The 17,851-nt window shown below is 39.7% G+C and overlaps 1 protein-coding gene across 1 annotated transcript in view; it reads right to left on the bottom strand.

Annotated features, from left to right (window-relative positions):
- Positions 1-16,021, bottom strand: part of LOC132395024 (DOMON domain-containing protein FRRS1L) — a 28,211-nt gene extending 12,190 nt beyond the window's left edge. The window contains exons 1-4 of the mRNA XM_059971347.1: positions 15,679-16,021; positions 8,226-8,310; positions 4,594-4,732; positions 1,708-1,954 (exon numbers count right to left, since the gene is read on the bottom strand). Coding sequence (XP_059827330.1) covers positions 1,708-1,954; positions 4,594-4,732; positions 8,226-8,310; positions 15,679-15,919 — 712 coding nt within the window. The 5' untranslated portion in view covers positions 15,920-16,021. The remainder of the gene's footprint in view (positions 1-1,707; positions 1,955-4,593; positions 4,733-8,225; positions 8,311-15,678) is intronic.
- Positions 16,022-17,851: the final 1,830 nt, after the last annotated feature.

The raw sequence follows: 17,851 nt of genomic DNA, 5'->3' as shown, positions 1-17,851 counted from the left end.
CCAACGACTCTCCAAGGATTGACATCATAAAAGGAATGGGCAAGTTTAACCCGTCTTTCTCTCCAACCAAAGAGCTGCAGCTTGAATGAACTAAAGTGACTTTTATATTTCCATCGGACAATACATTATCCCCTAGACAACGATAGAGCTATCTCTTATTGATTATTATTATACCCGCGCTTTTAGATTTAGTATTGATGACGTATATTATCTGTGTGTTTGCATTGATATTATTTCTGTGTATTTTTATCAATAAATACTGTTAAAAATAGTACCATCAGACTTCAACGGACCTCTCTATCTTTGCTGGAAAGTGACCCAGTTATGGGGTACGTAACATTTCTAAATGGAGAATATTTAAAAAATCAGAGGTGCCAATTTGTGAGTCCTTGTGTAGGATTCCCTAAAGGTTAACTTGCAGGTTGGTACCAAATGCAATGTTAACATTTATTTCAAGAGGACAAGAAAGTAAGAGCATGGATGTGATGCTGAGGCTTTATAAAGCATTGGTCAAACTGCATCTGCGATATTGTGATCAGTTTTGGGGCCCTTATCGAAGAAAAGATGTGCTGCCATTAGAGAGGATCCAAAGGAGGTTCACAAAAATAATTTGGGGAATGCAAGGGTTAACATACGTGAAGTGTTTGACAGCTCTGGCCCGTACTTAGTGGAGTTTAGAACAATGAAGGAGGGTGTCATTGAAATCTATTCAATATTAAATGGTCTTGACAAGAGTAGATGTGGAGAAGATGTTTCCTTTAGTGGCTGACTCCGGGATGGAAAGGTATAGCCTCAAAATAGGAGGACATCCATTTAGAACTGAGATGGGAAGGAATTTCTTTAGCCAGAGGTTGCTGAATCTGTGTAATTCATTGCCACTGATAGCTTTGGAGGCTAACCCATTAAGTACGTTTAATCCAGAAGTTGATAGGTTCTTAGTTTTCAAAGATAATAAATCAGCCATAATGGAATGGCGGAGCAAACTCGATGGGCTGAGTATCCTAATTCTGCTCCTATGTCCCATGGTCTTACAAATATATCATTATGTATTAAAATTGCTTACAACTACTTACAATGACCCTATTAACATATTCCTTGAAATGATATGGTCAGAAAGTAGAAAATAAATCAAGACCTCACTGAAATGCCAACTCGTGCTTCTATTTCTTATGTTCTAAAACCAGCCATTTACTAACTGCTAACATTGATGCAATATCTTAAAAGCATTAGTGATCAAGGCAAATTGTAGTACCAGTTCTGATATTTTGGCACTGTTAAAACTTTTGTAAACTTGTAGTGCAAGAAAGAGTGGATGTAATTGGAAAATGCAAAGCAAATTTAAGTATGATTGTAGTTATATGGAGTCACTGTTAGAAACACCAGGTTCCTTAGCACATGTGGCAATGCACATGGCACTAGAAGTAGAAAAATACTCACTTTATTAAAATAATTGGCCTCATTTCAAATTATTTTGAATTGATGATATAAAACCAAAAGAATTGTTATCAATGGATATCTATAGATTTGCGATATTTGAATAGACAACTAAATCTGTAAATCCTTTTAAAATGGTCTGAATGACTTGCACACTATGTAATTCATCAAATATACTCGTAATTAGATATCATTTAGAAATATTAAGATATCATTGATAAGCTAATATAAATTACTTATAATATTCCTGCAACATTTAAAATGTTGACGTACCTTGTATGGCAGGGCCCCATGCAAATAAGTAATACCAGCTCAAGTGAAGGTCGATAATTGTTTCATCTCTAGGAACATACACAGGTCGTTTAAATCGACAGGTTACTCGGTTGTCCTCAAAAATACCTTCTTCATCTCTGGCTGGATTTCTTTTTATTTCCTTTGCCCATTGTCCAACGTTGTAAAAGTGTTGGATTCGAACTCTGCCATTGTCATCATGCACACAAGCCATTACATCATCACCTCCCTACAAGAAGAAAATAGGAATATTTCTGCATTCAAATCAATACAGATATCACATTGTTTACTGTATATGTGCTTTACTGACTGGAAGTCTGTAACCAGTACTGGACTGCAGACATCAGTGCTGAAATTTTTATTTGTGATTCATATTAATGACATAAATGTAAATGTAGGCAGTACATTTCGTAACTTGGAATTATATGAAAGTTGCTGGTATTCCAGATAGCAAGGAAGGTTATTCAAGGCTATAGCAGAATATAAAAAATAGATAGTTGGATGGATTCACAGATAAAATTTAATTCCAAGAAGTGTGAGGTGGGAAATTAAATAGAGGTAGGACATACACAGTAAATCGTAAGGCACAAAGGAATGCTGATGAATAGTGGGACTGTGGGGTTCAAGTGCACATTTCCCAGAAACTGCCATACAAGTCTGTGGCATGTTTGGTCTACAGTAGTCGAGGCACAGAACATGAAGGCTGAGATTTTATGTTACAAGTCTACAAAAGGTGGTTGCACCATACCTGGGAGTACTATGAGCAGTTCTGCTCACGCTATATGAAGGGTGTGGTTGTGCTAGAGAGAGTACAGATAATTAGAATGAGAGGGTATCAGTTTGGTGAGAAAAAGTAGTTTTAAGCATGGATTTGTTGCTGTTTATTTTAAATTATTTTTACATACTGTACTGATCTGAAATTTGCTACCAGAAGAGATGTTAAGAGTCTGGCAGGCACTTAAATAGGCAAGCCATAGAAAGATATGGACTTAATACAGCCAGATGGGATTAGTGTGGATGGGCAAAAAAAAAGTCAGCATGGACAAGGATTTCCCTCTGTATAACTGCAAAACATTATGCTTCAAGGCAATATTAAATATGTTGACAAAGTGTGTAGACATGCAAGAGATGCTATGTAATGTGGAGCTTTTAATTGGCCCGTCTAGTGAGGCCACCAAGTGTCAGCTATTTGTGGTTCTAAGAATGGAAATTGAAACCTTTGTTTGTGTTGCTATGCTGAAAAATATGCCACTTCAGGATATCCATCTACAACTACAACATTTTAATGAATCCTAATTATACCGTATGATCACTAACATATTCTGAAATCCCCAAGGTATGGGTACTTTATATATCCTCCCACATTTCCTCACATACATCAGTACTATCAGTTGTGGTTAATCTGTCCATGAGAATAGTTAGGTGATGGTAGCATATGAATGCTCAAATGTGATCCTTCTGCAATGAATGCTCAAATGTGATCCTTCTGCAATGAATGCTCAAATGTGATCCTTCTGCAATCAAATATTTCACCAGCTCATGCATATCTGCACAAAATAGCATTAACTATATAGACTATATGTGCTAACAGTGACTATTGGCACTGTTTTACACCTTGGCCCCATAAGAACAGTTTGTTTTGGCTGTATTCCTGTGTAGCTGAATGACAACTTAATTTGAAATTGATAACAGAAGCCACTTGTATTCAGCAAATACCAAGGCCTCAGTTTGTATTAACTAATAATCTACCTTCATGATTTTTTTTTAAAAAAAAACAAAATCTAGAGGATGTTAACTCAAACTGAGATGGAGACAGAGGCAGAATTAAGATGGCACTAAACAGCGACTCCTTTGCTCGCATCTTCAGAAACAGCTATATTTCCATCTTTAATTTTCCCTTTCAGGGTTCTTTTGAAGACACTAACATGGAACTACATGCTGACTTTGGTTCTTTGCAGGAATGGGACCCGTTCTCGGGGATTCAAGACTGGCCGATGTGCAGCATGACAAGGGGTAGGCCTGAGAGGCGGCCTAATATTCGAAAGCCTAAGATCTCGGAGCTCTGGAGACGGGCGGATCAAGGGTCAGTGTCACTGCAAGACTCATGTGTCGCCGGGGAGGCCAGAAAATCTTTCACTGTGGGCCCGAAGACCCGAGATCTTTGTGATCTTTGGGCACAGAGCTCGTAAAAAGTGACAAAACGGACTTTTTAGCATTGTAAAGCAGTGGGTTGTTGTTATGTCTCCCACTCCCTGTGAAAATGGGGGAAACCTCCCTCTCCCTTGCCATGGGAAGAGAGAGAAAATCTATGGGTTGATGAATGCCAGATGAAATGCGATAGTCTTTGGGGTAACTGCAAGGTCTGTGTCTTTGCTGTCGCTTACAGTACTAATGTAAGTCTTTCGTAACAGCGAGTTGTCATAAATCGAACGTTTGAAAATTGGGGGACACCTGTAGCTCACAATTGTACTCGGTAACAAGTGCGCTTTTTATTTTGCTGGTGGGGGGGGGATCGCTGCTCACCACTGCTTACACGCGGGAGGGTGGAGCGGGAGGGGGCAGACTTTGGGGTTCTCGCGTTTAACTGTCATTCATTCTTTGGGGCACTTTTCTGTTTTTGTGGATGTTTTGCGAAGAAAAAGCATTTCAGGATGTATATTGTATACATTTTTCTGACATTAAATTGAACCTTTGAAACTGTTAATTACTGTGGAAAGATAAAATTATAGACAATGTATCTTTAAACCCCAATGAATAATCCATTCATTTGCATTACTTTATTAATAATGAAAAATTATAAAATGTTTATGTATTTATTTCTCACATTTCATCCATATTTCTATTAAATATGTTGGTGAGGTGGTTTACCATCAGTTTGTCAGATGAGAATCCAACTGCAACCCAACCATCAGTGTCAGCACTTAATTCAAATTCCACATCAGCACCTATTCTGCGATAACTGAGGAAGTAATCACATGTGTCTGCATCACAGCCAGGTTTCCCATACCTGTAACAGGAACAGAATATCTTCATACAACGTACAAATCACTTTCCTTCATCTGATTCTTTAAATCATCTTGTAGAGATGTAATTTGTAAATTGGAACATTTACTACACTTATATCTTCTGAACATAACCTCATACTTCATGGTTTACTTATATAACACTGCAAAACGTTTACCATATCTGTTAAATGTTTTTAAGTAGTCTATTGCCATTCTTCATTAAAATAAAGTCTCAGGATTCCCAAGAAAAAGAGAAGAAAAGTGATACATGTTATGGAATCTGGATAAGTTATAAAAATAGTCTGTTTCTTAAAGGTAATAATCTCTAAATTAGTATCTCACAATGCATATAGCTTGAGTGTATGTCCTCAGGTTCCTGTACCTCCTCCCTGATGGTACTAATGAGAATAGGGTATGTCTTGGATGGTGATGCTCCTTAATGATGGATGCTGCCTTCTTATACCACCAGCTTTTGAATATGTCCTTGCCGGTGGGGAGGCTAGTGCCCATGATGAAGCAGGCCGAGTCTACAACCCAATGCAGCTTTTTCTGATGCTGTGCATGGAGTTTTCAGTCAGAACGCTCTCTATGGTACTTTAGATCTGAATTAATTTGCTTGAGTCTTTGGTGATTACCAAATCTCCTCAAATTCCTAATGAAGTATAACCACTACTATGCCCTTGTGTGTGATGTCTTTAATCTGTTTCCTTTCCTGCCTTCCTCTGTAGAGCTAAACCTATACGATTCTTCCTCTATGTGCTTAAATTTGCTCTTCAATCCCCTTGAAAGTTCCCACAATCAATGTCCATATGGTCCTTAACACATGCTGCAATGAAGATTTCTATTTATGATATGGCATGGAGAAAATATGGCTCCCACTGGACACCTCTTCTGATGTGGATAAATGAACAGGATCATAGAAGGTTTTGCATGTAATAGAGAATGGAGTAAAATAAATGGGCAAGACTGCCAGAAAATGAAGAGGTGGGAATAAATGAGAGAGAGCAGGTAGAAATGGAGAGTAAAGGATGGGGGCCATGTTTTCTCCATACTTTGCTGCAACATGAGGTGTCACTGAATATCATGAGAAGTCTAAAGAACCAAAGGAGCAGAAGACAGAGAAAGTGGTGTCAAACAAACCACTCTTAATGTTTTACTTGTTAACGTTTGTACAATTGGGAACTTAAGGTAAGATGGGAAGTCTGACTAGATTAGTTAAGGGTTATGTAACTGCATACTTAATATGCAAGCTTAATATGTAGACTTCCGTTAACTTCTACACCGATCGTCAGTTTGTAATTACCTAAGGAGACACAATGAACTAAGATGAGGTGCATCATTAAAGTGGCCTTTATATGGGCCAACCATTGGTGCAATCAGTTGCCTGTTGCCAACTCAAACCTGGAATTAACCAGTTATTAGGTAAGGGATGTGAGCAATTTGTCACAAAATGGAGGAAGAATGAGTTAGAAATTATGTGAAAGAGATAATAGAATGATGGGAAAGATTGTTATAGGTGTAATGATACAAAAACAAACTATCAAAATAATATGAGGTGCTGATTTAAAAGGTCACCTGGAATCTTAAGTAGGAATGTTACTTTCAAGCACACTAGTGACTATACTTCATTAGGAATTTGAGGAGATTTGGTAATCACCAAAGACTAACAAATTTATACAGATGTACGATAGAGAGAATTCTGACCGACTGTATAACCTCCTGCTATGGAGGCTCAATGCACAGTATCAGAAAAAGCTGCTGAGGTTGTAAACTCAACCTGCTCTAACAATGACACTAGCCTCCCCACCATCAAGAATAAGGTGGTGCTCAAGAGAACAGCATTGATCATTAAGGATCCTCACTATCCAGGACATGCCCACTTCCAAACAGCAGCAACTGGAAGGTATTTGTATTTGGAGTTATTGACTGTGATCAGTTTTGTGTTTAGAAGTCAATTTGTGTAGAGTTTGAAGCTTGAATAAAAGGTATTGAGAAGACTGGGCAGTTAGAATTATACATATAACAAGCTTACCTCTTATTTGGTTTAGTTCAGTTGTATCTCTGAACACAAACTGGAAAGTATTGTTGTACCTCTTATGTTTCTAATTGGTACAATTCCATTTTTTTTAAAAGCTGGGCTTTTTGTTTTCTTCAGTTGTCATTAATTTCTAAATACTTAAAATCTCAATGTGGTAAAAAAATGTACATCTACTTAATTTAAACTTTTTCATAATTTAAATGTAATTGGAAGTTAACATTCATATTTGCTGCATTGATGAAATTATAAGGTAATTTAAGATAGTGTATCCCAAGTAGAATGAGTCTTGCACAGAAAGAATCAGCTTGGCAAATAACCAATGTGAGACCTCAACTGCTTTGAGATATTGACAAAAGACACAGCAAGTGTTGGAATCTGGAACAAAAAACAGACATTGGAAAAACTCAGCAGGTCAAGCAGCATCTGTGGGGCAGATATGGACATTGGCATCTCAGATCAAAATTTTGCATTAGGATCAAGAGGGAAGAAAAGGGATACAAAACAATATACAGTATACTGGCATTCTTTCCTCTTCTCTCTCAATCTGGATATGCAGGGCCTCAACCCAAATCATAGACTTATAATATTTGCCTCCAAAGATGCTGCATAACCCATTGAATTCTACCAACATTCTGGTTTTGTTTTGGTAAGTTGGTTTATTGCTTTGCGATATTGCTGACCTGCAATGTTGAGAATTGTAGTTAAAATTGTTGCAGCTCTTTCTATATTTTGCATGAATTAATTATAGTTGTTGTACCCATGGCATAGTTGAACTGTAAACGTAAAATGTAAATGTAAAGCAGTAATCTGAAGTTTAAAAATACAGTTTTGCAAAGGATGTGTAATTTTCAAGAGAAATCCTCTGAGTTTTCTGTTTTAAGTGTTGTTTGCATTTAAACACGTATCACTGAAAATAAATGAACTGTGCTTTAAACTACTTTGATAACTGGAAGTATCTTCTCCTTGGTAGGGAGATGGTACCCCACTGCTCAAATAGTGGGTACTGACAACTAGATTTGCCATGGAGAATAAATAGGGAAGTAAACTAGCTTTTAAAGATTGGGCAGTTACTACTTTTAGTGAGAGTACTTGCGGCTATTTATATCTGAAAGAGCTTAAAATCTACATTTGAGTTTAAAACTTTACAGTTAGCAAACCCAATACCATCACAGTTGCTATAATGCATTGTCATAAAATATTAGCTTGGAACTTTTGATGTGGTAAAGTTTTGTATTAATTGCAGGAAAATCCTAGAATCCTGTTCTCTCCTTGTATCTCTACAACTTTGACTTCATATATTTATTTCTCAAATGTATTTGTGAATGGCAGCAAGGCAAAGGGAACTGGATTATAAAGAAAACTGTGCAGCTATTTCAGGTGTGGAATGGGAGGGAATGGCATGGATATTATTTTGTCAGATGACATTTACAAAATTAACATGCACTTCAAATACCCACCTAAAGCAGCCTTTAGTTTTTCCACAATCATCTACCCGTATTTTTGCAAAAGGATCCACTGGAGGAGGGGATGGGAAAGCATAACCTGCAAAACCAAAATATAAACTACTACTATGATGACTATAAAAATGAATGTTTGTCAATATATGAATGATTCAACAATCTATTAAATGTAAATGGAGTTATTAGTCTGTGAATTATAAATTATTTTAACTTAATTTCAATGTCCTGAAACAAGCTACAGTTGTATAGTTAGTAGAATTAAATATTTAGCATTTATACCTAACTTTGTACAGTAGAAAATCAATGTTGTTTGAAACAACAATATTGCTAAACAAAGATTTCTCTTTGTCCTTTTGCTCTTAAGTTAGAAAGCTAAGTTCATGTTAGCAGGCTACATTACTGATTGCTGCTAAGTGATCTTACAACCATATAACTATATAACAATTACAACACGGAAACAGGCCATCTTGGCCCTTCTAATCCGTGCCGAACACTTACTCTCACCTAGTCCCACCGACCTGCACTCAGCCCATAATCTTCCATTCCTTTCCTGTCTATATACCTATCCAATTTTTTTTAAATGACAAAATTGAACCTGCCTCTACCACTTCTACTGGAAGCTTGTTCCACACAGCTACCACTCTCCAAGTAAAGAAGTTCCCCCTTGTGTTACCCCTAAACATTTGATCCTCAACTCTCAACTCATGTCCTCTTGTTTGAATCTCCCCTACTCTCAATGGAAAAAGCCCATCCACGTCAACTCTATCTATCCTCCTCATAATTTTAAATACCTCTGTCAAGTCCCCCTTCAACCTTCTACGCTCCAAAGAATAAAGACCTAACTTGTTCAACCTTTCTCTGCAACTTAGGTGGTGAAATCCAGGTAACATTCTAGTAAATCTTCTCTGTACTCTCTCTATTTTGTTGACCTCTTTCCTATAACTTGGTGACCAGAACTGTACACAGTACTCCAAATTTGGCCTCACCAATGCCTTGTACAATTTTAACATTACATCCCAACTCCTATACTCAATGCTCTGATTTATAAAGGCCAGCATACCAAAAGCTTTCTACACCACCCTATCCACATGAGATTCCACCTTCAGGGAACTATGCACCATTATTCCTAGATCATTCTGTTCTACTGCATTCCTCAATGCCCTACCATTTATCATGTATGTCCTATTTTGATTAGTCCTACCAAAATGCAGTACCTCACACTTATCAGCATTAAACTCCATCTGCCATCTTTCAGCCCACTCTTCTAACTGGCCTAAATCTCTCTGCAAGCTTTGAAAACCTACTTCATTATCCACAACACCACCTATCTTAGTATCATCTGCATACTTACTAATCCAATTTACCACCCCATCATCCAGATCATTAATGAATATCACAAACAACATTGGACCCAGTACAGATCCCAGAGGCACACCACTAGTCACCGGCCTCCAACCTGACAAACAGTTATCCACCACTACTCTCTGGCATATCCCATCCAGCCACTGTTGAATCCATTTTACTACTTCAGTATAATACCTAACGATTCAACCTTCCATGTGGAACCTTGTCAAAGGCTTTAACGAAGTTCATACAGACAACATCCACTGCTTTATCCTCGTCAACTTTCCTAGTAACCTCTTCAAAAAATTCAATAAGATTTGTCAAACATGACCTTCCACACACAAATCCATGTTGACTGTTCCTAATCAGACCCTGACTATCCAGATAATTATATATACCATCTCTAAGAATACTTTCCATTAATTTACCCACCACTGACATCAAACTTACAGGCCTGTAATTGCTATGTTTACTCTTAGAACCCTTTTTAAACAATGGAACATGAGCAATACTCCAATCCTCCTGCACCATCCCCGTCTCTAATGACATTTGAAATATTTCTGTCAGGCCCTTGCTATTTCTACACTAATCCCCCTCAAGGTCCTAGGGAATATCCTGTCAGGACCTGGAGATTTATCCACTTTTACATTCTTTAAAAGCACTAGTACTTCCTCTTCTTTAATCATCATATTTTCCATAACTACCCTACTTGTTTCCCTGACCTTACACAATTCAATATCCTTCTTAGTGAATACCGAAGAAAAAAAATTATTCAAAATCTCCCCCATCTCCTTTGGCTCCGCACATAGCTGTCCACTCCGATTCTCTAAGGGACCAATTTTATCCCTCACTATCCTTTTGCTATTAATATAACTGTAGAAACCCTTTGGATTTATTTTCACATATCTTCTTTTAGCTTTTCTAATTTCTTTCTTAAGATTCTTTTTACATTCTTTACATTCCTCGAGCACCTCATTTACTCCATGCTGCCTATATTTATTGTAGATCTCCATCTTTTTCTGAACCAAGATTCAAATATCCCTTGAAAACTATGGCTCTCTCAAACTTTTAACCTTTCCTTTCAACCTAACAGGAACATAAAGATTCTGTATCCTCAAAATTTCACCTTTAAATGACCACCATTTCTCCATTACATCCTTCCCATAAAACAAACTGTCCCAATCTACTCCTTCTAAATCCTTTAGCATCTCCTCAAAGTTAGCCTTTCTCCGATCAAAAATCTCTACCCTGGGTCCAGTCCTATCTTTATCCATAATTATAATGAAACTAATGGCATTGTAATCACTGGACACGAAGTGCTCCCCAACACATACCTCCGTCACCTGACCTATCACATTCCCTAACAGGAGATCCAACACTGCCCCTTCTCTAGTTGGTACCTCTATGTATTGCTGCAAAAAACTATCCTGCACACATTTTACAATCTTTATGCTGTTATTCCCTATAATACATTGGAAGAGGAAAGGGGTTGCATCTGAACAATTTACTATTTAGAACTGGAAAGGAATATCTAACTAAAGTATAGCCTTAGAGAACAGAAAAAAATTACAGGTTCTTGGTCCAGCCAGCTATCATAAGACCATAAGATATAGGAGTGGAAGTAGACCATTCGGCTCATCGAGTCTGCTCCACCATTCAATCATGGGCTGATCCAATTCTTCCAGTCATCCCAACTCCCGTCTTCTCCACATACCGTTTGATGCCCCTGCCAATTAAGAACCTATCCATCTCTGCCTTAAATACACCCAATGACTTGGCCTCCACAGCTGCCTGTGGCAACAAATTCCAGATTTACCAGCCTCTAACTTAAGTAATTTCTCTGCACCTCTGTTCTAAATGGACGTCCTTCAATCCTGAAGTGGTGCCCTCTTGTCCTGGACTCCCCTACCATGGGAAATAACTTTGCCATATCTAATCTATTCAGGCCTTTTAACATTCAGAATGATTCTATCAGATCCCCCCCTCATTCTCCTGAAGTCCAGGGGATACAGCCCAAGAGCTGCCAGACATTCCTCATATGGTAACCCTTTCACTCCTGGAATGATTCTCATGAACCCTCTCCAATGTCAGCATATCCTTTCTAAAAAAGAAACCAAAAAACTGCACACAATATTCCAAGTGTGGTTTCATGAGTGCTTTACAGAGCCTCAACATCACATCCCTGCTCTTATATTCTATACCTCTAGAAATGAATACCAACATTGCATTCACCTTCTTCACCACCGACTCAACCTGGAGGTTAACCTTTAGGATATCCTGTACAAGAACTCCCAAGTCCCTTTGCATCTCTGCATTTTGAATTCCCTACCCATCTAAATAATAGTCTGCCCATTTATTTCTTCCACCAAAGTGCATGACCATACACTTTGCAACATTGTATTAATTTGCCACTTCTTTGCCCATGCCCCTAAGCTAAGTCTCTCTGCAGGCTCTGTTTCCTCAACACCACCCACTCCTGCACCTATATTTGTATCAGCAGTAAATTTAGCCACAAAACCATTCATCCCATTGTCCAAATCACATATATTGTAAAAAGCAGCAGTCCCAACACAGACCCCTGTGGAATTCCACTGGTAACTGGCAGCCAACTAGAGTAGTATCCCTTTATTCCACTCTGTTTTCTGCCGATCAGCCAATGCTCCACTCATGCTAGTAACTTCCCTGTAAATCTAAGGGCTCTTATTTTGCTAAGCAGACTCATGTGCAGCACTTTGTCAAAGGCCTTCTGAAAGTCCAAATACACCTTATCTACTGCATCTCCTTTGTCTACCCAGCTTGTAATTTCCTCAAAAAAATTGCAGTAGGGTAGTCAAGCATGATTCTCCTTTCAGGAAACTATGCTGGCTTTGGCCAATCTTGTCATGTCTGTCCAAGTACTCCGTAACCTCATCCCTAGCAATCGATTCCAACACCTTCCCAACCACTGATGTCAGGCTAACAGGTCAATAGTTTCCTTTCTGCTGCCTCCCACGCTTCTTAAATAGCAGAGTAACTTTTGCAATTTTCCAGTCATCCGGCACAATGCCAGAATCTGTCAGTTCTTGAAAGATCATTGCTAATGCCTCCGCAATCTCTCCAGTGACTTCCTTCAGAACCCGAGGGTGCATTCCATCAGGTCCAGGAGATTAATCCACCCTCAGACCATTAAGCTTCCTGAGCACCTTCTCAGTCGTAATTTTCACTACACATACTTCACTGCCCTGACACTCTTGAATGTCTGGTGTACTGCAGATGTCTTCCACTGTAAAGACTGAGGCAAAATACACATTCAGTTCCTCTGCCATCTCTACGTTTCTCATTATAACATCACCAGTGTCATTTTCTACTGGTCTTATATCTACCCTCAACTCTCTTTCACCCTTCATATACTTAAAAAAGCTTTAGCATCTTCTTTAATATTAGTCACCAGCTTCCTTTCATAATTCATCCTTTCCTTCCTAATGCCCTGCTTAGTTTCCTTCTGCAAGTTTTAAAAGCTTCCCAATCCTCAATCTTCCCACTAGCTTTGGCTTCCTTTTATGTTCCCTGTTTTGCTTTTACATCAGATGAATTACACTGGACAACAAAGATTTTGCTTCCTGAATAACTTTGGGTGTATCTTATGGATTTTGGGCTGCTGATTATGAAAATGACCATGAGATTTCCCAACCATGCACCACGTTTTTGAATCACAAACAAGAGAAATGCAGATACAACACAGCAGGACAGGTTTTAGAATGGGTATAAATGCATCATGCACACATTTGCGATCACATGGCCTGCCGAAGGGCCTTGGCCCGAAATGCTGAGTTCCTCCAGCATTTTGTGTTACCATGTTTTTGAAATTGCCTATATTTGTTATACATATTCATAATTCAAGTGAATTAAGATGTTGCCCACAATGTAAGCTGAAAAGTTTTCTACCATGCTTAGCCAGGGTAGATGCTGCACAGCAGGGCAGATTTTAGAAAGGCTATAAAAGCGTCACTCACACATCGTCCTACACATTGCATTTGCAATCAATTTGATATGCATGCTCTACATGCATAGTATATTGTGTGTTTTTCATTATAATAAACTAATTGTATGTTCAGGAGTATTTGTGGTAGTAAAATGTCTTGGCAATACACAACAGCTGCAATACTTTCTGTTATTTGCGGCGAGTGTATGCTTAAATCTCAAAGATGGAGCACAACTCTTATTAAGAAAGCCTATGAGCTCTATTTTGGGTGTAAAATTGGTAACCAAGACAAAGCCAGGGCTCCTCACATTTGTTGTACAACAGACATTGTCAATCTTAGAGGTTGGCTCAGAAGTACTCTGAAATCAACGCCATTCACTGTCCCAATGTTGGCAACAGCAGGATTATGTGACAGACTGCTACTTCAGTCTGACCAGTGTGTCTGATTTCTCTGCTAAAAACAGGAAATCCATTGAATATCCCAATCTCCCTTCAGCCATGAGATCTGTGCCACATGACGATAGTCTTTCAGTACCGAAGCCATCAGACATGGAGTCTTGAGGATGCAGATGAAGATGTCATGATGCACAGACCAGGAATGGATGACCATATTGATATAGATTTTGAACCTTTTATGTCAAATGAGCCTCAGCTGATAACTCAATCTGTGTTAAATAACCTGATTGGAGACCTGGGTTTGTCAAAGGATAAAACAGAATTACTGGGTTTAAGACTGCAAGGATGGAATCTGCTGTCACTAGGCACAAAAATTTCAGTGAATGATTTGAATATGTGACAGATGTTTCCCAGAGTAACTGATGCCAAGATTAAGTAAGGCAATTTTGTTGGTCCACCAATCAAACAGGTCATCAATGACAAATAATTCAAGGAACTTCTGGTGGGACTCAAGAAAATTGCATGGAAGGCATTCAGGTTGACAACATGACTCAAGCATACAAAAGCAACACGTCACTAAAGATTCATTTTCTGCATTCCCATTGAGACTTCTTCCCTGCAAATCTTGGCACTGTCAATGATGAGCATGGTAAAAGGTTTCACCAGGACATTGCGATCATGGAGGAAAGGTACCAGGACAACTGGAATCCAACAATGCTGGTTGATTATTGTTGGACACTTAAGCAGGAAGCCTCAGATACAGAGTACAAAAGAAGATAATCAACAAAACATTTGTAGCTTAATTGAACTATCGCAAAGTGCCAGCACTGTTATGCAATTAAATACATTATATTCAATAAAAGTTAATTTCTTGTTTCTCCAGATTCCTACCTGATACAAATAGTCTGAAATTATATTTGTGTTCAGCTTCAAGAGGTCTATCATTTAAAAAATTCTGAGGAAGCAACACATTAGAAAAAAAATTGCTGCCCAGTGTGACTGTTATTTAAAGCTACCACCTGATTTCCTCAAAGAATACAGTGACTGGCAATACAAGGATTAATGGAGTTTTCTTTATTAAGGGAATTAAGGATATAGATTTGGTGCTGAATTAAAAGATCATCATTGAGCTGAATGACTGAGCAGCCACAAGGAGGCAATTGGCCTATTCCTGCTTTTATTTTTAATTAAGTTGCAACGAATGAAAAGGATACTTATAATTTTATTGATCTCTTCGCCCCCGTTATTGGTAATTATCTATATTTAGAATCTTTGCTGCTACTAATTGTTAACATTTTTTCAGTTAGTAGCTAAGCTTTTTCATCTAATATGAATCCGCAGGCATCACGTTTAGAGGGGTACAAAGCGAAATGCAGAATTTAGAACAAACATTTTTCTGAAACCTCAAGGCCAAAACACCCAACGTTGAGCAACTGTGATGGATGAAAATTTCACTTCCCTTGGTGTTGAAAAAGAGTAAAGCCTCCTGAAACATAACTGCCAAATACAGAACACGGTACGAATTCAAAATGCTGCAGGAAATCTCGCAGGCCAGGTATCATCTATGGAAAAGAGTACAGCTGACGTCTTGGACTGAGACCCTCAGGGCCTCCAGCATTTTGTGTGTGTTGCTTGGATTTCCAGCATTTAAAGATTTTCTCGTTTCAAATTCCTACGCGGCCGAATTATGTCTTTTCCCTCACTCAAATTACTCCTTCTTCCTTTTTACAACGAAACGACTGCACCAACCTTCATCCCCCCAATAACGGGGCTCCAACAGTTCCGCCGCAAACGTGTTAAAGGATTCCTGGTGCTTCTCGGTGGCACCCGAGTCCTCCAGCTGCAGCCCGCTCTTCTCCAGCTCCTCCAAGGCCACCCTGCCTTGCTCCTCCAGCTCGGGCTCGCTCGCCATCGCACCGCGCGGCAGCGGCTCCTCGGCTGCACCAGCGCAGGCGAGCAGAGAGACGACAAGTGCCCATGTCACCGACATGGTGGCGGCAGACAACCGCCGAAAGGCGGCGAGGTAATGAGCAAAGGGGGACGGGTCAGACCCACACCACGGCTTGTCTCAGCATAAGCCGGCGGAGCTGAAAGCGCGCGGAAGCACGCACCGGCTCCGGGCGCGAGCGGGGGTCGGACGCGCGCTGCCCCCCTCCCCTCCCCTCCCCCTGACGGCAACATCTTGGACAGACCGACCCAGTGAGAGCTGCGTGGGTGTGGGGATAACATCGTATCAGCCAGTCAGTTTGAACGAAAAGCAAACCGCAGTAAGGACTCGGCACGAAGATCGTTCCTTTCCCTTCCGCTCCTCAGAGGCTACTCGACGCGCTGTTTCTTCCTGCAGTTTTTTTCCCGCTCCAGATTTCTCCAAGATAGAAGATAGACTGGCAGAGGGCAAAGCGTGGGAATAAAGAAGGCCTTCACTGGTTGACTGCCAGTGATTAGAAGTCGGTGTTGGGACCCGCTTCTTTTAACTTTATGGAAATGATTTGGATGGCGTAATTGATGGTTTTGTGACCAGCTTTCGGACCATACAACAATAAGTAGAAAGCAGTGAGTGGGCAGAAGGACTTGGACAGATTAGAATGGGCAAAGAGGTGGCAGATGGGCTATTGGTGTAAGGAAGTGTATGGTTGTGCACGTTGGAAGAAGGTATATATAAAGATGTAGACAATTTTCTAAATGGAGAAAATTTCAGAAATTGGGTGGAAAGGCACTTGGGAGTCCTTGTGCAGGATTCCCTAAAGATTAACTTGCAGGGGTTAACATTCCTTTCAAGAGGATTAGACTATAAAAGCAAGGATGTGATGCTGAGGCTTTATAAGGCATTGGCCAGACCACACTTGGAGTACTGTGAACAGCTTTGGGCACCTCATCTAAGAAAGGATGTGCTGGCATTGCAGAGGGTCCAGAGCAGGTTAATGACAATGATTCTGGGAATAAAATAGTTAGCATCTGAGGAGTGTTTGATGGCTCTGGGCCTGTACTTGCTGGAGTTTAGAAGAATGAGGGAAATCTCATTGAAACCTATTGAATAGTGAAAGTCTGTGATAGAGTATACACTGAAAGGTTGTTTCCTAAAATGGTGGAATCTAGAACCAGAGGGCACAGACTCAATATAGTACAATGTTCCTTTAGAACGAGATGAAGAGGAATTTCTTTAGCCAGAGTGTGGTGAATCTGAGGAATTCAGTACCACATTTGGCTATGGAGGATAAGCCATTGGATATATTTGAAGTTGGTGGTTAGTAGTTCTTGATTAGAAAGGGTGTCAAAGGTTATGGAGAGAAAGAAGAAGAATGGAGCTGAGAGGGATAATAAATCAGCCATGATGGAATGGTGGACCAGACTCAAAGGGGGGAATGGCCTAATTCCACTTCTATGGTTGTCAGGGACCGGGTTGCCCATCTGGAGCAGCACACAAATGCTGGAGGAACTCAGCAGGCCGACTGCACATCCCCCTCCCACCCCGCAGATGCTGCCAGATCTGCTGAGTTCCTCCAATGTTCTGCATGTTACCTCAGATTCCAGCATCTGCAGTCTCTTGTGCCTTCTTTGCAGGTCAGTGTGAGTCACTGCCAGTGGTTGGTCAGACAGCAAGTTGGACAAGTGGTCAGAGTCGACGAGAGATGACAGGAGTCGGGGGAACCTCTCCAAGGCCTCAGCCTTGCTCAGAATGGGATGAGGTGAAAGACATCAATTGGGTGTGGAAAGTCTGCGAATGTCTCTGAATTAGATTGAGTATGGAAAATTTTGCATGCCACTGTTGCAGATTATCTGTGGTGATGTCAAATTTTAATTTTATAATTAAGAAGGACTTCACTTCAAAGAGAGATAAACATGTGTATTGGTTCCTGCTATCCTATGCACTGTGATGTCTCTTTCGTCAACAGGCACATGTGAATGGAGGCTAAATACCTGC

The sequence above is a fragment of the Hypanus sabinus genome, chromosome 6, assembly GCF_030144855.1.
Source record: "Hypanus sabinus isolate sHypSab1 chromosome 6, sHypSab1.hap1, whole genome shotgun sequence".
In the NCBI taxonomy this organism is placed as follows: domain Eukaryota; kingdom Metazoa; phylum Chordata; class Chondrichthyes; order Myliobatiformes; family Dasyatidae; genus Hypanus; species Hypanus sabinus.
Note: the sequence above shows the minus strand (reverse complement) of the source record. Positions and strands in the feature narration are given on the sequence as shown.